This window comes from Platichthys flesus, chromosome 5 (assembly GCF_949316205.1).
Source record: "Platichthys flesus chromosome 5, fPlaFle2.1, whole genome shotgun sequence".
Classification (NCBI taxonomy): domain Eukaryota; kingdom Metazoa; phylum Chordata; class Actinopteri; order Pleuronectiformes; family Pleuronectidae; genus Platichthys; species Platichthys flesus.
The window spans coordinates 16,701,863-16,723,211 of NC_084949.1; the positions used below are offsets into that span (position 1 = coordinate 16,701,863).

The 21,349-nt window shown below is 43.4% G+C and overlaps 3 protein-coding genes across 5 annotated transcripts; all 3 read left to right on the forward strand.

The window, feature by feature from the left end:
- Window positions 1-1,840: 1,840 nt before the first annotated feature.
- LOC133954365 (glutamine synthetase-like) lies at window positions 1,841-4,172 on the forward strand. Its single transcript, XM_062388744.1, has 6 exons — window positions 1,841-2,034; window positions 2,166-2,306; window positions 2,396-2,542; window positions 2,679-2,800; window positions 3,121-3,320; window positions 3,642-4,172. The coding sequence occupies exons 1-6, from the start codon at window positions 1,866-1,868 to the stop codon at window positions 3,970-3,972; spliced, it is 1,110 nt and encodes a 369-aa protein (XP_062244728.1). The 5' UTR covers window positions 1,841-1,865; the 3' UTR covers window positions 3,973-4,172.
- Window positions 4,173-12,944: 8,772 nt separating this feature from the next.
- Window positions 12,945-16,268, forward strand: LOC133954385 (glutamine synthetase-like). 3 transcript variants are annotated; one of them, XM_062388782.1, is made up of 7 exons: window positions 12,945-13,166; window positions 13,301-13,441; window positions 13,531-13,677; window positions 13,814-13,938; window positions 14,248-14,447; window positions 14,775-14,875; window positions 15,599-16,268. In XM_062388782.1, the coding sequence occupies exons 1-7, from the start codon at window positions 12,998-13,000 to the stop codon at window positions 15,631-15,633; spliced, it is 918 nt and encodes a 305-aa protein (XP_062244766.1). In that variant the 5' UTR covers window positions 12,945-12,997; the 3' UTR covers window positions 15,634-16,268. The 3 variants fall into 3 exon arrangements, with proteins under 3 accessions (XP_062244766.1, XP_062244764.1, XP_062244765.1); XM_062388780.1 differs by lacking the exon at window positions 15,599-16,268 and having other exon boundaries at window positions 14,775-15,305; XM_062388781.1 differs by lacking the exon at window positions 15,599-16,268 and having other exon boundaries at window positions 14,260-14,447; window positions 14,775-15,305.
- A 2,508-nt stretch (window positions 16,269-18,776) lies between these two features.
- On the forward strand, window positions 18,777-20,965 carry LOC133953429 (neuronal acetylcholine receptor subunit alpha-9-I-like). The gene is made up of 3 exons (XM_062387354.1): window positions 18,777-18,838; window positions 19,427-19,656; window positions 20,430-20,965. The coding sequence occupies exons 1-3, from the start codon at window positions 18,792-18,794 to the stop codon at window positions 20,963-20,965; spliced, it is 813 nt and encodes a 270-aa protein (XP_062243338.1). The 5' UTR covers window positions 18,777-18,791.
- Window positions 20,966-21,349: the final 384 nt, after the last annotated feature.

Genomic DNA, 21,349 nt, shown 5'->3' on the forward strand with positions numbered 1-21,349 from the left:
CAGACCGTCAGCCTCTCTACATTGGACCGTATTCTTCATAGGACTGCCATGTGGATGAAACAAGTGTTCAGGGTCCCATTTGAACGGAACACAGGCATGAAGGAGTTACGGTGAGAGTTTGTGCTTGTAAGTACCAACATTCAGCACTGACACATGCTGTCTGTGTCTCACTGTAGCCCACTGTGTTGACCTCTCTGTGTCCATACTTTCTGTGGCAGCGGATCCAGGAGCATGACACAGCTCATGAGTTGTACCAGTACATCTTTATCGACGAGGTGGGATTCAACCTGGTGAAGAGGATGCGTCGGGGCAGAAACGTCATTGGCTTGCGGGAGATTGTTGAGGTCCCCGGTCAGCGTGGTGGGAACATCACACTGTGAGCTGCAATGAATCACCATGGGATCTTGCACCGTCATGCCCACCTAGGGGCCTATAACGCTGCCCGTCTCCTCGTCTTCCTGGATGACCTGCTGATACCACCTGGCCAGATAGATGACCCACAGCCGATCGATCACGTTGTCATCTGGGACAATGTGAGCTTCCACCGGGCTGCTCAAGTGCGTGAGTGGTTCCAGGACCACTCACATTTTTCCGTTCTATACCTTCCACCTTATTCTCCTTTCCTGAATCCTATTTAGGAATTATTTTCAGCTTGGAGTTGGAAGGTATATGAACAGAACCCACAGGACCGGGTCCCACTGCTCCAGGCCATGGAGGAGGCTTGTGGCGACGTGAGTATCGAGGCCTGTCAGCATTTTGTGTGTGAAGTTTTCAGCTGCCTGTGTGCAGTTTTGAGAAACCCTTTATTGTTTTGAAAAACGTGTGTTAACAATTGTGAAAAACTGTAACAATTGTGAAAAACTGTAATTTTTGTGAAGGAGGGGGGGGGTTGAACAGGCCGGTTTACAGTACTGTACTGTTCTCTGTGTGTACTGAAATAAACCATTTTATGCTGCATATTTGTGTGCTGTTTTATGTTTGACTATGAAAAAAGTAGGCCTACACTGAGACATTTTACAAAAGGAGAAATGGCTCATTCTCCAGAGGCAATGTGATTCATATAGTGTGTTCCATTTTGATGATTGTGTTTTCAGTTTTGCACTTCAGTGTGCTGTAAATGCTTGGTAGTGTGCAAGCAAATGCTTAGTTGTGTTTACTCAATGAATGGTATGTGTGTGTCATTTGAAAATATGGCTGTGTGTACCAAATGAAAACACGAGTTCCATTTTGTGAACAGGTAAGAGATTTGATGGCAAAGAGTCATCTTGCAAAGGGAGTGTCAGGTTTAGCATTTTGTGTGTGAGGTTTTCAGTTTTCTGTGTGCAGTTTTGAGAAAACCGTTATTATAACAATTGTGAAAAACTGTAAGGTCTTTCGGAGGTTTGACACCTGCCTAGGGCTCGATGCGAGAAAATCTTTATGAGAATTATTCTAAACATTGGTTTCATTAAACGGCTAAACAAACATGATCAGTTCCTATTCACAGTTGTCAAGTCCTGAAAACTCTCCCCAAACACCAGGAAGGAATATACTGAAATGCCATGGCACGAAAATAGTGTTTAAACACAACACAAGATGATGTACAACTACAAACATGTACAAACATGCCAACAAACAGAGACAGACAGAGAGAGAGAGAGAGAGAGAGAGAGACTGCTGCTCATTTTTGCAAGGATGGTAAAGCAGAATAAGGATAGGAGGGTTGTTGAGCAGGTTTGAGGTACAACCCTCATAGTGTGTGACTCTTGGTTGAATGGTTGACGCGGTTGAATACATTAAAATATATAAGGAAGAACAGACAGCACCGAGGACAAAGCTTTTTGCAAGCAGGGGCGACGAGTTGAAAGAATTCAGAGAAAATCATCATGTCGCTCCCTCCGGAGACGCTCTGTCTTCACAAGACGGTTAGAAAGCACTATCTGTCGCTCCCCAAAGGTGAAGAGTGCCAGGTCACATATGTTTGGGTCAATGAGGATCGAGAAAATCTACAGTCTAAAACCAGGACTCTTTACAATGAGCCAGCAGGAATCAGAGGTACAGTATAGAATAAATCAAAGTTATTTTCAAAAGACTTTATGTTGAATTATTAACGTCTTGCACAGTTTGTAAATATGGTGCCTGATACGTGTCTGTTATACAAGAAAGTTTTACCTTTTATATTACAGATATACCTGAATGGTACGCGACTGCAGCTGATCATACCGAAGTCACTTTGGTCCCGGTCCGAATGTTTCGAGATCCTTTCACACTGGACCCTGATAAACTGGTGCTGTGTGAACTGGTAAAAAGCAAGGACCTGCCCACAGGTCAGATATTACAAATCAGATCATAAAATTAAGCTTTTTGTTTGATGCCCTTGTTGAGTTTGAGCCTTGTGTTTTGCTTTTCAACTAAGGAAATAATCAGCGTTCACAGTGTGTTACCGTCATGGACGAGGTGAAACAGTTTCAGCCCTTGTTTGGAATGGAGCAGGAGTACATCCTTTTTGGTTTGGACGGAAAGCACCTTGGTTGGTCCCCTGATGGACACCAGCTCCAAGAAGGTGTTATTAGGATAAACTTCTTTAACCTAGAAAACTGGTTATTCTGCTTAAATATAAAACGTAATATAAGCAGTAAAAGTTTAAATTATCATCATGATCTTCACAAAATGTTGTTTTGTTTTGATTTTACCCTCAGTGTGTTGTGTCGTGGGTGCTAACAAACTGTGTGGAAGAGACATATCCATGAGTCACTACAGAGCCTGCCTGTATGCTGGTGTAAAGATCTTTGGCTCCAACGCAGAAGAACTATACTCCCAGGTATGAACAGGTTGTCTAGGAAACCAGTTTACCGGGCTAATTTGTTTGTGTAGAATAGCCTCAACATCCCTACTATTCTAGCTCAGAGCCTTGGCAATCAATTTCTACAGTTCAGGGAGCTGAATGCTCTTCAACCTAAATAAACATTTGCCAATATTTGCAAATGGAGAAAACCCATGCAAGGCAAGTAGAAAATGTGCTCCAAATACTAATACAACATAACCAAATACTTATTGGCTAATGTGTCCCACTCATGCTCACTACTTTTTAGTGTGTCCTGGAAACACTTCTGTTGTGACCTTTTTTTTTTGTCTGATCAGTGGGAGTTTCAGGTTGCCACTTGCGAGGGGATTGAAATGGGGGATCATCTGTGGATGGCCCGTTACATTCTGCACCGAGTCTGTGAAGACTTTGAGGTTGTGGCCTCCTTGGACACTAAACCCATTAAAGAAAACACTTTTTCATCAGGCTGTCACGTCAACTTCAGCACCAAGGAGATGAGGAGTGAAGGGGGACTTCAGTAAGTTTACACACACACAAACACACACTGAAATACTGACATACTCTTACTTTAACCATAAATATTAACTGTGTACTCTATATACCTTATCCATAACCTATAACAAAACCTAACCATAAAACTCAAAATCAAATATTTTACATCATGGGAACTTTCCCTTGTCCTCATAAGTAAAATAATGAGTGTGTAGTCAGATTTTGCATCAACTACAAGAGTTATACCTGGACATCACCTTATCTAGCGCACACATCTATTCTTAGATGCCTTATGGCCATTTAGAGAAAGTAGCATGAATAAAACATTTTCTTTGGGATGTTACAGGTACATTGAGGAAGCGATCAGAAAACTGAGCAAGCGTCATTCTCGGCACCTCAGTGTCTACGATGCACATGGTGGTGCTGACAACATACACCGCCTCACAGGTCAGGGCTGTACCTCCAGCTTCCATCACTTCTCTACAGCCGTAGCCTCTCGCGAAGTTAGTGTTCGCATCCCTGGCCATGTCAGTCGCATGGGCTGTGGGTACTTTGAGGACAGACGTCCTGCTGCCAACTGCGACCCATACCCCGTGATGAGAGCCCTGGTGGAAACCTGTCTGCTGGGAGTCACTGAGGAAGATGATGAGGAGATGAAGGAGATCCTGGCTTCCTGAAAGAGGAGAAAATGCAGTCAAGGCTCTATAGAGTGTAATAACATATTACACATGTTGTGTGCGTGTTTAAGTGCTGTTATGAAATTTTAAAGAAACCTGACACATTTGCAAGTTCATGTGGAGAAACTGTGTGTGGCATGATTGTTAGAGAAAGAAATGAAATCAAATAAAGACATCAAGTCTGTTTTCCTTAAAACACAGGTTATGTCTTGTCAAATGCATTTCAGTCGGACAACTCACATTCAACCGTTTATTGCAGCATTAAAAACAGGTTTAGTGTTTGGCATCTATGTGTGTGCCATTCACCGCTGAGGTGTGTGTATTCAGTCAAATGATTTGCTTGTATAACCCATGTTAACAAAACATGATTCGTTTCATAGGGCTTATATATGAGTTAAGCTACAACACAACAAATTGAATGTCTAAGTAATAAGTAGAAAGACAGCTCTATGGTAACAAATGTTGATGGGCTTTAAGTTTCTTGAACTGAATTTAAGGTCAAAACAACAAATCCGATCAGTAACAGATGAATTTCCCCTCAAGGGATCTACTGTCTTTATTATTTGAAATAAGTTCTGAATTTTAAATCATATCAAAGTTCATAAAATCTTACTGCTGGTATCCATGGTAGCAGGTGTCAGTAAATATTCTCTTTTATTCACTGAAGAATTGACTTTGGGCAGAATTAACATAGATTAAGTGAATTATAAGTCGTATATAATTATAAAAACTCAAGTTTTGAAGAAAGTGGAATCTTTATGTTTTCTCTCATCATCTTTAATGACTTAGTCCTTGTGGCACCAAAGTACTGACAACCGTCCGTCTGTCGTCTCAGCACCCCATCAAGATATAAACTGTCAGTAACTCGTCTGACCTGTCACATCAGTTAGACAAACCTCTGCCTCCATCTAGCGGAATTTATATAAAACAGTACACACCTGTCCATACTCCTGGGCTGAGGTCAAGTGGTTGTTTGTACTGAGGAAGGTTCATAACTTAGAAAAATTACCATGAAGTATAAAGACAGTCAGGTTCTCTCAGTACCACTGTCTTTTCCTAAGTCCTTTAAACTGTCCCTAATCTTTTCTTGACACTCTCGGCGTTGTTCATCAAAGTCAAGAAAAGTTGAGATGAAATGACATCAGACACTTTTTTGCTGAACAATTTGACCACAACCCTGAGTTCACTCCAGATTTAAAGAGGGATTTTAAATATAATATATCATATATCCTTTTTTTGTGTCTCAGGAAGTTGATGACTGCACATTTCAAAAAACCCGTTAAAGCATCACTGTGTTACTTTAACTGAGCAACAGCGCCCTCTGCAGCAACAAGAGGTGATTATATTTGGCTCAGTGACTGATATTACAACCATGGTGATGGAGATAGTATGAGTTCAAAGGGGAATGAATGTGTTACAGTCACAGAGACGGCCACACCCACAATGTTGGGCTCTATATAGAAATGTACTAAACTCACATATTCTCAATTTATGGAAAGAGAACAGAAACAATATGTCAGCATCAACGTTTTGTATTTATTTTACATTTACTCTCTCAGCTGCATCTGTTCTGTGCAACTATCAGCATTCCAACTTATTATATAATAAAAGCATATTTGATTCAACCATTAACTCGCGGTTATGGAGAGGTAGGAAATTAATGCCATGTGAAAGCAATTTCATTTCAACAAATGGATGTAATTCCAGTGTGTCCTAGATCAGCAAATGCACCAAAATAGTACAAATTCTGGAAAAATGATGGGAGATAATCTGATTATCGTCTCCCCGCCCTCAGTTTTGGACTCTGTCCGTCTCCATCATGTGCATCTGTATTCAAACACACCCTGTTGCCATTAATAAAAGATCAGATATTACTTGAGTGCTATTTCAGTGTTCCTCACCCACACGGCTAAAAATTACAGTTTTTCACAATTGTTAACACACGTTTCTCAAAACAATAACGGTTTTCTCAAAACTGCACACAGAAAACTAAAAACCTCACACACAAAATACTGACAGGCCTCGACACTCAGGTCGCAACAAGCCTCCTCCAATGACGTTTCTGCCCCGTCGCCTCCTCTTTACCAGGTTGAATCCCACCTCATCAATAAAGATGTACTGGTACAACACATGAGCTGTGTCATGCTCCTGGATCCGCTGATACAGACAGCATGAGAATGCAAGTTACAGTATGGACCCAGAGAGGTCAACACAGTTGGCTACAGTGAGACACTGTAGAAAAAGGAACAATACAGTTTTTCAAAACAATAACGGTTTTCTCAAAACTGCACACAGAAAACTGAAAACCTCACACACAAAATGCTAAACCTGACACTCCCTTTGCAAGATGACTCTTTGCCATCAAATCTCTTACCTGTTCACAGAATGGAACTCGTGTTTTCATTTGGTACACACAGCCATTTTTTCAAATGACACACACATACCATTCATTGAGTACACACAACTCAGCATTTGCTTGCACACTACCAAGCATTTACAGCACACTGAAGTGCAAAACTGAAAACACAATCATCAAAATGGAACACACCATATGAATGACAATGACTGGAGAATGAGCCATTTCTCCTTTTGTAAAATGTCTCAGTGTAGGCCTACTTTTTTCATAGTCAAATATAAAACAGCACACAAATATGCATTAAAAAAAAGGTTTATTTCGGTACACACAGAGAACAGTACAGTACTGTTACCCCCCCCCCCCCCCCCCCCCCCCCCTTCACAAAAATGATTTAGGCATCAGGCCTCCGGTTCCTATCTGGCCAGAGGGCCTCATCCACATCACAGGCAATATTCTCTTTGTCCAAGCAGCGTTGGAAGAAACACCTTGAGTGGCGCATGAAGCCCTGACAGGCCTCGACACTCATGTCGCCACAAGCTTCCTCCATGGCCTGGAGCAGTGGGACCCGGTCCCACTGGTTTTCATTCATATACCTTCCACCTCCAAGCTGAAAATAATTCCTCAATAGGATTCAGAAAAGGAGAATAAGGTGGAAGGTATAGAACGGAAAAATTTGGGTGGTCCTGAAACCACTCACGCACTTGAGCAGCCCGGTGGAAGCTCACATTGTCCCAGATGACAACGTGATCGATCCGCTGTGGGTCATCTATCTGGCCAGGTGGTATCAGCAGGTCATGCAGGCCATCCAGGAAGACGAGGAGACGGGCAGCCTTATAGGCCCCTAGGTGGGCATGACGGTGCAAGATCCCATGGTGATTCATTGCAGCACACATTTGGATGTTCCCACCACGCTGGCCGGGGGCTTCAACAATGGCCCGCTGGCCAATGACGTTTCTACCCTGTCGCCTCCTCTTCACCAGGTTGAGTCCCACCTCATCAATAATGATGTACTGGTACAACACATGAGCTGTGTCATGCTCCTGGATATGTCCTGGGTTTGTTCCCTTGGGGTTGAATGCACTTATTGTAAGTCGCTTTGGATAAAAGCGTCAGCTAAATTAAATTTAATGTTATGTAAATCCGCTGACACAGACACTATGACAATGCAAGTTACAGTATGGACACAGAGAGGTCAACACAGTGGGCTACAGTGAGAAAATGAACAAGATTGGCTTAAAGGTACAATACATGCATATGTCAGTGCTGAATGTTGGTACTTACAAGCACAAACTCTTGCCGTAACTCCTTCATGCCTGTGTTCCGTTCAAATGGGACCATGAACACTTGTTTCATCCACATGGCGTTCATATGAAGAATACGCTCCAATGTAGAGAGGCTGGCGGTCTGGACGTTTCTAAATGTAGCATGGTCAGCCAGGATCCTAGTTTTTATTTATCTGAGTGTGATAGAGTTGTTCTCACGAACCATATCTACAATTTCAGTCTCCTGTTCGGCTGTGAAAATGCGGTGAAATTGCTCAACAGACCTGAATGTTTTGAGATTTGAGTATTTGTGTGTCGTAGGTTGATGCTTTGAGATTTTACTTGAGAAGTGTGTGCAATAACTGAACATTGTGTGTAGTGTTTTGACAACAAGGTGATGTGTAATTGACATCAGAGTGTAAAGAATGAAAGTCAGAGTCTAATTTAGATAAGGGAGTGGGAAGTAGTGCCAAATTGGGTAGAGCGATGGGTACACGAAGTGAGGGTTGTGCAAATTGTGCAGAATTTTCGCTTTTTGTGTGTTAACAACTGAGAATAACTGTAAGAGATTTGATGGCAAAGAGTCATCTTGCAATGGGAGTGTCAGGTTAAGTATTTTGTGTGTGAGGTTTTCAGTTGTCTGTGTGCAGTTTTGAGAAAGCCGTTATTATAGCAATTGTGAAAGCGAGAAAATCTTTATGAGAATTATTCTAAACATTGGAAAACGTGTGTTAACAATTGTGAAAAACTGTAGGAGCAAGGAGTAACTTCTAAACTAGTTACCAGTGAGACCACAAAAAAGTAATCCATCGCGTGATAATTTAATTTACTGTAACTCTGAAAATGTTGCGAAGACTACTTTTAGTAATAAAGAAAGTGTCTCTGAAGAGAGTTAAAAACAGCCGTGTGAGTCAGCTGACTGCGTATGACTGTGTGTGAGTGTGACGCAGTTAAAGAGTGAGACGAATAAAGAGTCATTTCTTACAAACAGTTCATAATATTTAAAAACACTATGTCCTTCTGGTAATCTCGACATTTAAGCCAATTGCTTAGGGTTACATTTTTCTGTGCTGTGCAGTTTGTTGAAAGGTTTTTGTTGAAACTACAACACCTACTGCTCTAAGTTTGTTGATTTATAATATCATGTGCTGCTTTAGATGTGATCAAAGTTTGCGAATACTCGTAAAGCCTGAGACTTAGTGCTGCCTGAGGTTGAGACTGTTACGGTTTGAGGGAGGAGATGGACCCAGGATGCAGAGGTTTCAAACAAAAAAGTATTTAATATAAAAAGAGTCTTGAAACAAGACAAAAACAAAACAGGAACACTAACAAAGGAACACTTGAGACAAGGCGCACGGAGATCAAGGAAGCTCCAGATGGGAAAGCTGGTCGAGACAGCCAGACAAGAAAAACCATATCTCACAACCTGTGGAAACAAGTAGAGACAACAACTAACGAACCGACACCAGACAAAGGGAAACATTGGCTTAAATACACAGAAGGAAGGGAAGGGCAATTACACACAGGTGAAACACATGAGGACTGGAGATGACAATCAAAGAAGTTAAGAACGTAACAACACACAAGGAAAGCGGGACTACAAAATAAAACAGGAAACAGGAAATACAAAGAGACTGAAATTAACAAACTAAAATGACAGGACGTCACATTATCCCCCCCTCAAGGACCGGATTCAAGACGGTCCATAACCGAGACGGGTGGGAGGAGGGGAGAACCGGAGGAGGAAGTCCAGGAGGTGCCCAGGGTCTCAGGCCGACGGCTCCGTGGCCGCTCCAGGGCTGAGCGCAGAGGCTCGGGAGCATGGCAACGTGGCCGCTCAAGAACAGAGTTCTTAGGCCCGGGAGGACGGCACCATGGCCGCTCAAAGGCAGAGTTCTGAATCTCATGAGGGCAGCGCCGTGGCCGCTCAGGGAGAGAGTTCTGTGGCTCGGAAGGGCGGCTCCGCAGCCGTTCAAGGGCAGAAAACGAGGGCTCCGGTGGACGGCCCGGAGGCCGGTCAGGAGCCAAGCCCGGGAGCTCCGCAGACGGTTGGCCCGTAGACCGGTCAGGGGCAGGGTAAGAGTTCCGACCTCAGCCCCGGATGTGGGTCAGGAACTGGAGCTGGCTCTGCGAGGATCTCCGACGCCGGAACCAGAGTGGCGTCTGCCGGGACCCTCCGGCGTGGGACAGGATTGGAGCGGGGACTGGAGCAGATACCGCGAGGAACCTCAGACGCCGGAACACAGGGGACATCAGCCAGGAGTTTCTGGCGCGGGGCAGGGACTGGAGCCGACGCCGCTGTGAGGACCTCTGATGTCGCCTCAGCTGGGGGCCTCCGGTGCGGATCAGGCACTGGAGCAGGGACCGGAGAAGGGGCTGGAGACAACGGCGGCGTGAGGATCTCCGACGCCAAAACACAGGGGACGTCAGCCGAGAGCCTCTGGCGCGGAGGAGGCACTGCAGCAGGGACTGGAGAAGACGCCGCTGTGAGGTCCACTGATGCGGAGAACGAGAGACATCAGCTGGGAGCCTACAGCGCGGAGCAGGCACTGGAGCCGACGCCGCTATGAGGACCTCTGACACTGGAGAATTAGGGACGTCAGCTGGGGGCCTCTGGTGCGGAGCAGGGACTGGAGCGGGTGCAGCGGGGACCTCTGACGCCGAAACACAGGGGACGTCAGCTTGGAATCTCCGGCGCGGAGCATGCTGCTGGAGGGAGAGGCTTCTGCTGTGGATGCCCCCCCTCCACGGTCTACCCCCCACACCAGAACCTTTCTGGAGGCTGCGGGGTCCTCCCAGAGCCAGACGGGTTCCCTCAAAAGGGTTTGAGCGTCCCCACTGCAGGCTGCGTGGTCCACCCAGGGCCAGGCAGATCCCCTCACAGGGGTTCTAGCCTCCCACCTCCAGCTCCGACATCAAACGATCAAAACAAAAAACTCTTTCAAAAAAACTAACCTCTGCTGGGTCCATAGTTTGGTTGGTTGGTTCTGTTGCTTCTCCTACTCGTGTCCACACATAGTGAGATATGGTTTGTCTGTTCATGCTGTCTCGACCAGCTTCTCCTGCTTCATCGTTAACCCTGGTTCTCCATGCGCCTTGTCGCCAGAAGTTTACCTATTAGTGTTAACGTTTGTTTTTGTCCTGTTTAAAGACTCTTTTTATATTAAATACCTATTTGTTTGTAACCTCTGCATCCTGGGTCCATCTCCTCCCTCAAACTGTAACAGAGACTGCTGTTTGTGTCGGATATTTGCTGTGAGCAGCTTTATAATTAAAGGTTTTATCGACAGAGCAGTTATTTTCCAAAACTGTAATCTCAGAGAAGATATCAATATCCATGTAAGCCCGAAGCAGAGCAAGGCATAAGCAAAACAATTGAAGGTTTAATAACAGCAGGGGTCGCTGTAACACTCCCCTGTCACTTGTATTAAAGCAGATAAATCATTAGCTGGTATAGGACTTACATGCCTCCAACATATTCTCACTAATGTGGCATCTGAAGTGTAGTTTTTTTACAATGATTGACTTGTGTTCTGCCTTCTGCAATTCCATTACCAGGAACAAGTCAGCACAGGTGGTGCCAGGAAACTTCACTTCATGTAACAATCGCTCGACCCAATTTGGCACTACCTAACACTACCTTATCTGCATTAGACTCTGACTTTCCTTCTTTACACTCTGATGTCAATTACAAATCACCTTGTTGTCAAAACAATACACACAATGTTCAGTTGTTGCACACACTTCTCAAGTAAAATCTCAAAGCTTCAACCTACAACACACAAATACTCAAATCTCAAAACATTCAGATATGTTGAGCAATTTCACCGCATTTTCACAGCCGGACAGGAGACTGAAAATGTAGATATGGTTCGTGAGAACAACGCTATCACACTCAGACATATAAAAAGTAGGATCCTGGCTGACCATGCTACATTTAGAAACGTCCAGACCGCCAGCCTCTCTACATTGGACCGTATTCTTCATAGGACTGCCATGCGGATGAAACAAGTGTTCAGGGTTCCATTTGAACGGAAAAAAGGCATGAAGGAGTTACGGCGAGAGTTTGTGCTTGTAAGTACCAACATTCATCACTGACACATGTATTGTACCTGTAATCCAATATTGTTCCTTTTCTACAGTTTCTCACTGTGACCTACTGTGTTGACCTCTCTGTGTCCATACTGTAACTTGCATTCTCATGCTGTCTGTGTCAGCAGATCCAGGAGCATGACACAGCTCATGTGTTGTACCAGTACATCTTTATTGATGAGGTGGGATTCAACCTGGTGAAGAGGAGGCGACGGGGCAGAAACGTCATTGGTCAGCGGGCCATTGTTGAGGTCCCCAGCCAGCGTGGTGGGAACATCACAATGTGTGCTTCAATGAATCACCATGGGATCTTGCATCGTCATGCCCACCTAGGGGCCCATAATGCTGCCCGTCTCCTCTTCTTCCTGGATGGCCTGCATGACTGCTGGTACCACCTGGCCGCTTTACAGTACTGTTCTCTGTGTGTACCGAAATAAACCTTTTGTTATGCATATTTGTGTGCTGTTTTATGTTTGACTATGAAAAAAGTAGGCCTACACTAAAACATTTACAAAAGGAGAAATGGCTCATTCTCGAGTCATTGTCATTCATATGGTGTGTTCCATTTCGATGATTGTGTTTTCAATTTTGCACTTCAGTGTGCTGTAAATGCTTGGTAGTGTGCAAGGAAATGATTAGTTGTGTTTAATCAATGAATGGTATGTGTGTGTCATTTGAAAATATGGCTGTGTGTACCAAATAAAAACACGAGTTCCATTTTGTGAACAGTTAAGAGATTTGATGGCAAAGAGTCATCTTGCAAAGGGAGTGTCAGGTTTAGCATTTTGTGTGTGAGGTTTTCAGTTGTATGTGTGCAGTTCTGAGATAAACGTTATTATAGCAATTGTGAAAAACTGTAAGGTCTTTCGGAGGTTTGACACCTGCCTAGACGGGAAGGGCAATATAAGGTGAAGCGAGCAATGCGAGAAAATCTTTATGAGAATTATTCTAAACATTGGTTTCATTAAACGGCTAAACAAACATGATCAGTTCATATTCACAGTTGTCATGTCCTGAAACCCTCCCCAAACACCAGGAAGGAATATACTGAAATGCCATGGCACGATAATAGTCTGTAAACACAACACAAAATGATGTACAACTACAAACATGTACAAACACAAACATGCCAACAAACAGAGACAGACAGACAGAGAGAGAGAGATAGAGAGAGAGAGAGAGAGCGAGAGAGAGAAAGAGAGAGAGAGAGAGAGAGAGAGAGAGAGAGAGAGAGATAAAAGGAGGACCAAACAGCAGAGGACATAGCTGTTTGCAAGCAGGAGAGACGAGTTGGAAGAATCCAGAGAAAATCATCATGTCGCTCCCCCTCGAGATGCTCAGTCTTCACAAGACGGTTAGAAAGCACTATCTGTCGCTCCCAAAAGGTGAAGAGTGCCAGGTCACATATGTTTGGGTCAATGAGGATCGAGAAAATCTACAGTCTAAAACCAGGACTCTTTACAATGATCCAGCAGGAATCAGAGGTACAGTATAGAATAAATCACTATAGTTATTTTCAAAGGACTTTATGTTGAATTATTAACTTCTTGCACAGTTTGTAAATATGGTGCCTGATACGTGGCAGCTATACAAGAAAGTGTTACCTTTTTTATTACAGATATACCTGAATGGTACGCGACTGCAGCTGATCATACCGAAGTCACTTTGGTCCCGGTCCGAATGTTTCGAGATCCTTTCACACTGGACCCTGACAAACTCGTGCTGTGTGAACTGGTAAAAAGCAAGGACCTCCCCACAGGTCAGATATGACAAATCAGATCATAAAAATAAGCTTTTTGTTTGATGCCCTTGTTGAGTTTGAGCCTTGTGTTTTGCTTTTCAACTAAGGAAATAATCAGCGTTCACAGTGTGTTACCATCATGGACGAGGTGAAACAGTTTCAGCCCTTGTTTGGAATGGAGCAGGAGTACATCCTTTTTGGTTTGGACGGAAAGCACCTTGGTTGGTCCCCTGATGGACACCAGCTCCAAGAAGGTGTTATTAGGATAAACTTCTTTAACCTAGAAAACTGGTTATTCTGCTTAAATATAAAACGTAATATAAGCAGTAAAAGTTTAAATTATCATCATGATCTTCACAAAATGTTGTTTTGTTTCGGTTTTACCCTCAGTGTGTGGTAATGCCGTTGGTGCTAACAAACTGTGTGGAAGAGATATATCCATGAGTCACTACAGAGCCTGCCTGTATGCTGGTGTAAAGATCTTTGGCTCCAACGCAGAAGAACTATACTCCCAGGTATGAACAGGTTGTCTAGGAACCCAGTTTACCGGGCTAATTTGTTTGTGTAGAATAGCCTCAACATCCCTACTATTCTAGCTCAGAGCCTTGGCAATCAATTTCTACAGTTCAGAGAGCTGAATGCTCTTCAACCTAAATACACATTTGCCAATATTTGCAAATGGAGAAAACCCATGCAAGGCAAGTAGAAAATGTGCTCCAAATATTCACAACATAACCAAATACTTATAGGCTAATGTGTCCCACTCATGCTCACTACTTTTTAGTGTATCCTGGAAACACTTCTGTTTTTTTTTGTCTGATCAGTGGGAGTTTCAGGTTGGCACTTGCGAGGGGATTGAAATGGGGGATCATCTGTGGATGGCCCGTTACATTCTGCACCGAGTCTGTGAAGATTTTGAGGTTGTTGCCTCCTTGGACAGTAAACCCATTAAGGAAAGCACTTTTTCATCAGGCTGTCACGTCAACTTCAGCACCAAGGAGATGAGGAGTGAAGGGGGACTTCAGTAAGTTTACACACACACACACACACACACACACACACACACACTGAAATACTGACATACTCACCATAAATATTAACTGTGTACTCTATATACCTTATCCATAACCTATAACAAAACCTAACCATAAAACTCAATCAAATATTTTACATCATGGGAACTTTCTCTTGTCCTCATAAGTAAAATAATGAGTGTGTAGTCAGATTTGGCACCAACTACATGAGTTAAACCTGGACATCACCTTATCTAGCGCACACATCTATTCTTAGATGCCTTATGGCCATTTAGAGAAAGTAGCATGAATAAAACATTTTCTTTGGGATGTTACAGGTACATTGAGGAAGCGATCAGAAAACTGAGCAAGCGTCATTCTCTGCACCTCACTGTCTACGATGCACATGGTGGTGCTGACAACATACACCGCCTCACAGGTCAGGGCTGTACCTCCACCTTCCATCACTTCTCTACAGCTGTAGCCTCTCGCGAAGTTAGTGTTCGCATCCCTGGCCATGTCAGTCGCATGGGCTGTGGGTACTTTGAGGACAGACGTCCTGCTGCCAACTGTGACCCATACCCCGTGATGAGAGCCCTGGTGGAAACCTGTCTGCTGGGAGTCACTGAGGAAGATGATGAGGAGATGAATGAGATCCTGGCTTCCTGAAAGAGGAGAAAATGCAGTCAAGGCTCTATAGAGTGTAACAACATATTACACATGTTGTGTGCATGTTTAAGTGCCTTTATGAAATTTTAAAGAAACCTGACACATTTGCAAGTTCATGTGGAGAAACTGTGTGTGGCATGATTGTTAGAGAAAGAAATGAAATCAAATAAAGACATCAAGTCGGTTTTCCTTAAAACACAGGTTATGTCTTGTCAAATGCATTTCAGTCAGACAACTCACGTTCAACCGTTTATTGCAGCAGTAGAACTGGTTTAGTGTTTGGCATCTATGTGTGTGCCATTCACTGCCGAGGTGTGGTGAATAAAGTAAACTTGGCAAATGGCAACAAATAAACCCTAATCTAAATTCAACACTTTAAGGCCAGCAAACCAGATATGCAAAAATATAACCAGGCTGCAAAGCACTTACATATTATTCAGTCAAATGATTTGCTTGTATAACCCATATTAACAAAACATGATTCGTTTCATAGGGCTTAACCAAGAGGCAACATCCCAGGCTGAGTGATGAGGCCAATACGGAAGTGCAAGAAGCTGCAGTTCACTGGGTGGCCCCGGGAGGCTGGCTCCAAGAAGGAGTCAATTCCCATCGACTCCCATGTTAAAAAGCTTGACTTTAGAGCAGATTTAAAACTGTTTACAGCCTTGTTCAAAAAACGGTTGACAACTCTGAGAGGGGTGAATTTTTTCGTAACTCACTCGTTTAAATTATACCTTGAGGACAGACGTCCTGCTGCCAACTGCGACCCATACCCCGTGATGAGAGCCCTGGTGGAAAAACCTGTCTGCTGGGAATCACTGAGGAAGATGATGATGAGATGAAGGAGATGGCTTCCTGAAAGAGGAGAAAATGCAGTCAAGGTCTCCATAGAGTGCATTAATGTATTACACACTTTGTGTGCATGTTTAAGTGCTATTATGACATTTTAAAGAAAGCTGACACATTTGCAAGTTCATGTGGAGAAACTGTGTGTGGCATGATTGTTAGAGAAAGTAAAGAAATCAAATAAAGACATCAAGTTTGTTTTCCTTAAAACACAGGTTACAAAGAAGCTTTTGCCATTTAATAATTTGGCTGAACCAACATTTCAATGAATATAATCCATTTAGGATTTGTTGCATGATTAATGCTTTTTTTCTTGAATGTCTTGTCCTCCATGTTGTTACTTGTTTATTTCTGCTAATACAGAAGTTGTAGTGTCAGTTGTTTCTGTTTGGGCTTGTAATCACTACTGAGCCTGGACCAACCTTTTGCCTACTTTAAGAACTTTTAAAGTTTTTTCCAGCATTGTGTAACATATGGAGGATTTTACATAAAAATGCACAGGACTATGGAAGTAAATCTGTGTCATCGGGATTTGAAACAAAAAAGACATTGAATTTCTAGCACTGAATATTTATGCATGGAAAAATTCAACTGCAAAAAATTCAACCTAAAAAAATTCAACCGCAAAAAATTCAACCGCAAAAAATTCAACCTCAAAAATTCAACCTCAAAAAATTCAACCGCAAAAAATTCAACCGCAAAAAATTCAACCTCAAAAATTCAACCTCAAAAAATTCAACCTCAAAAAATTCAACTGCAACATCCGGGGATCCAAGGAGGAGCAATCGATTCCAGATTCAAGATCGGGAGCGTGCGTCAAGCAACGAGGTGCTTCGGTGAGTGTTTAACTCTTCTATATGCCATCGGTGTAGTTTGTTTCTGTAAGATGTAGTAATAGACAGCTGACATGTGTACATTCACAGACTTTATTGGACATAAACTAAGTGGAACTTAAAGGAGATGACGTTCGGATTTTTTTTTTCAGAACGGGCCAGTGACTGGCATGGGTAACGCCAGGATTTCAATTTTGGATGGGCCACTATTTATTAGGAAAAATGATACTTATTATATGATCCCTGCCTGACTTGTTTGTGTTTATCTGCTGTAGACGAGCTTTAACAGCGCGGTGCGCCGCTCTCTCTCCCGTTAAAAGTGAATGTCGCTCACCCAGCTCTCTCTCTCTCTCTCTCTCGCTCCACTGTCAGCTGTAACTCTCAGCTGTTTTTAAGACACGTCACACCAAGACGCTTTGACATTCAAATACATAATTTCCATGCATAAATATTCAGTGCTAGAAATTCAATGTCTTTTTTGTTTCAAATCCCGATGACACAGATTTACTTCCATACAGGACACAATCATATTTCTGTCTCTTCTATTCCAAAATCTTTCTCCATATCCTCTAAACAGGTGGACATCAGTTTGGGCATGGACAGTGCAGACCTGTTAGCCTGGATGCCAGACGAACTTAGCCCCGCCCCCAACGGAGCGACTCCAGACGCTCCGTTGGGGGCGGGGCTAAGATAAATTATGCCCGACCGGGCCAATCAGATTGTCAGGGCGGGCTTTATACGATGATGGACAGATGATCAACAGAAACGTAATCAACTATGTCATCAAAGTGCACTTGGGTTGACTTTGTTTTCCACAAACGTGCCTGCCGCTGGAGAGCTGAGATGTGTAGATGCTGCCATTGAGTCTGTTTTAGGAGACGTCGACAGCACATTCATTTTGAAAGAGGAACAGAGAAATGCGATCAAGGCATTTGTAGATCGAAAAGATGCTTTTGCCATCCTTCCTACGGGATTTGGAAAAAGTTGAATCTTTCAGCTGGCCCCAATGGTCGCGAAGAAGATGGGACACGGGAATGTCGCGTTCCAACTGTGTTATTAAGTTCTTACAAGACCGACAAATGCGATACGATTTGTTTGACGTGTTGTGGAGCTGTAATCCTAAACGGAGAACTTGTATGTACGTGCATTCACCTTTACTGTAACTGACTGCTACACCTGCCACTTTATGCATACTGTTTTATTCTGTTATTTTGTGTTGGGCTTATTTAGTTTTACACGTAGCGACTCCCCTCGTATAAATACCTGCAGTTTAAGGAACGGGACCATGTTAATAGACGCACCAGATCCCTCGCTTGCGGACCAGTGCAATAAGACACCTGCCGTACAGTGCCGGCACAAGGATAGGAGCAGGAACTACGACCGGACGCGGGCTGTGCGGCATTTGTCAAAAACTACAGTTTAACACCCCTCGCCAGCGGAACGAGGTAAGGAAGCTGGTCCCATTTACTTTGCTGCAGGTAGCGCGGAACGGGAGTCGCTGTGACGTTAACGCATCAGACCTGTCTCGTGGTGATTTGTTTTTTTATTTTATTTTATGTTTGTGTTTGTTTTTATGGATTAAAATATCGTATACTTAATGTCATTCCAGTTTTACGGTGTATTTACGGCTACGATGAAGTGAATAATAAAGAGCCGTGTGACATCAGGAGAGAAACTCTGTATCCTTAAATTATTTTTACAACCCCGGCAAAAATTGTTTTTACTGGGTTTCTTCTACATCTTCCAGCGTGTGTGCAGCTGAGTTCTGTTGACAACAACTATATGTCGCTTTACATACGTTACATGCTACGTTGCTCTGATTGGTTCTAGGTCTATCCAATTGAGCGAAGAGGAATTTTATTTCCTGGTTCTGTTGAAACACGCCCCATAATCACAGCCCAATGGAGCTGTATCAGACTCACATTCTGACTAGAGTTGTGAGTATGACAACGTCAGGCTAGAGACCTTTCCGACTTCGTGGAGAACGTGGAGTGGGAGTGTCACGGCATGCCTGCGGTTAGAAACGTCATGATGTATGGCTGCTGCTCAGACCCTTACGTCGGGTTCACAACGGGTGTGGTAGCGCCGCCGAAGTGCCGCCGTTATCAGCCTGCAGTAAAAACGGCATTCATAATTTTTTTCAAGTGTATACTTACTTGTTGCTCCAAAATTAACTGCAACACCGTCCCAACATGTGTCCTTTTTAGTGTTGTCTTTATACAACAGGATCATACAACTCACTGTACTTCTCCACTTCAATTATTAATTTAATTTCATCCATGTTGAAGAACTTCTCCGCTGCTGGCTCCGTTAAATGTCGGGTGTCGAGGGTAAATTACGTATTCTCCACTCAAACCTATGTGTAGAATACGTAGCCCCCCCCCTCTCTTTTTATCTTTATCACTGCTTGTGTGGCTGTTGTGGATGGGCAGAGGGGTCCCCCTCTTAATATCTATTTAATAATGTGGTCGTAAAAGTGGTAAAATTAAAACTCCTGGACAACAGAAGGTGAATACAAAGTATGGGATGCATATTTGATCATTTATATCATACAAAATATATCGTCAATATCGTTTAAAATCATTTTCCAGTGTTTTTCTTGTCGCGATACGCTCGCTTCCGCATCCGGTGTGAACCCGGCGTTACACCGAAATCACCTATACCCTGCTGCTGAAGCGCCGCTCCTCTTTCTACATCTTCAACCTGCTCCTGCCCTGCTTCCTCATCTTGTTCCTCGCCCCGCTGGGCTTCTACCTGCCCGCCGACTCCGGGGAGAAGGTGTCCCTCGGGGTCACGGTGCTGCTGGCCCTCACCGTGTTCCAGCTGCTGATGGCTGAGAGCATGCCTCCTGCGGAAAGTATGCCCTACATAGGTTAGAATTACTTGGTATTAATCAACTATAAAAGCCCCTTTCCACCAGGGAAGGAATGAAAGAAAAATCTAAGAGGTCAGAATTATAAGATACAAGGTCACAATGTTGATATTGTTATCACTGTCACCTCAAAGTAATCAAACATGTCACTGGTGACCCTCTATATGAAGATTGCCAATTCCCCATGTGCCTGTGTTGGTTTTATGTTCCCAGTTCCCAGGGAGGACTCAAATACAGGCACGGAAACAAAATGAGGTTGATTCTAATAAAACATGAAACAGGCTTAGAAGCTCTGACAGAAGACAAAACAACTCAGGAGGTGCAGTAAACTCGAAGTGATGTTATCAAAAACAAAAATATATAAACTGGGAAACATGGGAGTAACACAAAGGACTGAAACAAACCAAACTGACAAGACAGAGGGAAAAGCTACTTTATACACAAGGGTGGGATTATTGAACACATGAGGATAATTGCAGATGATCACCAAGGACAGGAAACAGGACAGGAAGTGAAGTAAGACACAAGCAAGGAAATAAGTTAAAAAATCTAAATAATATATCTAAATAAATAGCTATTTTGTGGAAATTAGTTTCAGATAAATATAAAAAGAATAGCTACAAAAATGGCAAGATCAGAAGTAGAGTGTGGAATAAAAGCTGAATAAACAAACTAAAATTGTATTAAAAACAAGATCAAATAAAGCTAATTAAAGCTGAGATAAAAGAGATGATAACGAATAATTTAAAAGAAATCGCTGTTTTCTTCCTAAGGAAAATATTACATAGCCACGATGACCATGATGACAGCTTCTACCTCTCTCACCATCTTCATCATGAACATTCATTTCTGTGGCGCTGAGGCCAAGCCCGTCCCACACTGGGCCAAAGTGGTCATCATTGACTACATGTCCAAAATCTTCTTCGTCTACGAGGTGGGGGAGAACTGCACGACACCGCAGAGCGAGAGGACCCCACTGTACCCCGAGGAACCATTCAATGACATTGGCTGCCACCAGGAGAATCGTCTTCAAGATGACCTCTACCACCACGATGGTGAGGTGTACAAGTACAGCAACGGCCACAGCATGCACCATAACGGTAAGCATCACAAACACCGTGCAAACGGCAGTGCCAACAGCAGGAACCAATGTCACTACAACAACCACAACAACCACGCCTCCCGACTGGAGAGGGGTGAGGCAAAGCGAGAGCCCGCTCAGCACTTCAACCACATCAGGCAGGAGGAACTGGACTATCAAGCCCCTCCACATCCCACAAACATGTGTCATGGAGCAGTGGAGCGGTAAGACAATCTAGGCCTCGCCTCGAACATGCATGGACACTCCATTATGGATGAGCTAACATCCAGCTATAGGTGTTACATTACTTACACTACCTTTAAAGCAGCCGGAGGATGCTCGAGTGCATCACAGAGAGAGCAGCAGCAGAATGACTTGTGTGTTCCGAAATGCAGTGAATAGCATTACATGGTTAAAGCCATTATTAAGCTGATTTTAAGGTGATGTTCTCGATGTCAGTGATCAGTGTCGACTACTTGAAAGTTGTTAAACTACTTGAATTTGAGACTCAAAGCATGAGTGTTTACTTTTCTTTGAAAAGATCATTCACCTTTTAACTCAACAACTCAAGTCATCCAGAGAATGACTTCACTCAACTGAGAATGACTTCAC

Bases quoted from the DNA above. Each gene is read 5' to 3' on its own strand.
- LOC133953429 (XM_062387354.1), top strand. From the start codon at position 18,792: ATGCCTGCGGTTAGAAACGTCATGATGTATGGCTGCTGCTCAGACCC. The intron at 18,839-19,426 runs TTACGTCGGGTT...GTGAACCCGGCG, and splicing joins TATGGCTGCTGCTCAGACCC to TTACACCGAAATCACCTATA. The intron at 19,657-20,429 runs GTTAGAATTACT...TTTCTTCCTAAG, and splicing joins GGAAAGTATGCCCTACATAG to GAAAATATTACATAGCCACG.
- LOC133954385 (XM_062388780.1), top strand. From the start codon at position 12,998: ATGTCGCTCCCCCTCGAGATGCTCAGTCTTCACAAGACGGTTAGAAAG. The intron at 13,678-13,813 runs GTGTTATTAGGA...TTTTACCCTCAG, and splicing joins TGGACACCAGCTCCAAGAAG to TGTGTGGTAATGCCGTTGGT. The intron at 13,939-14,247 runs GTATGAACAGGT...TTGTCTGATCAG, and splicing joins CAGAAGAACTATACTCCCAG to TGGGAGTTTCAGGTTGGCAC.
- LOC133954365 (XM_062388744.1), top strand. From the start codon at position 1,866: ATGTCGCTCCCTCCGGAGACGCTCTGTCTTCACAAGACGGTTAGAAAG. The intron at 2,801-3,120 runs GTATGAACAGGT...TTGTCTGATCAG, and splicing joins CAGAAGAACTATACTCCCAG to TGGGAGTTTCAGGTTGCCAC. The intron at 3,321-3,641 runs GTAAGTTTACAC...GGGATGTTACAG, and splicing joins AGGAGTGAAGGGGGACTTCA to GTACATTGAGGAAGCGATCA.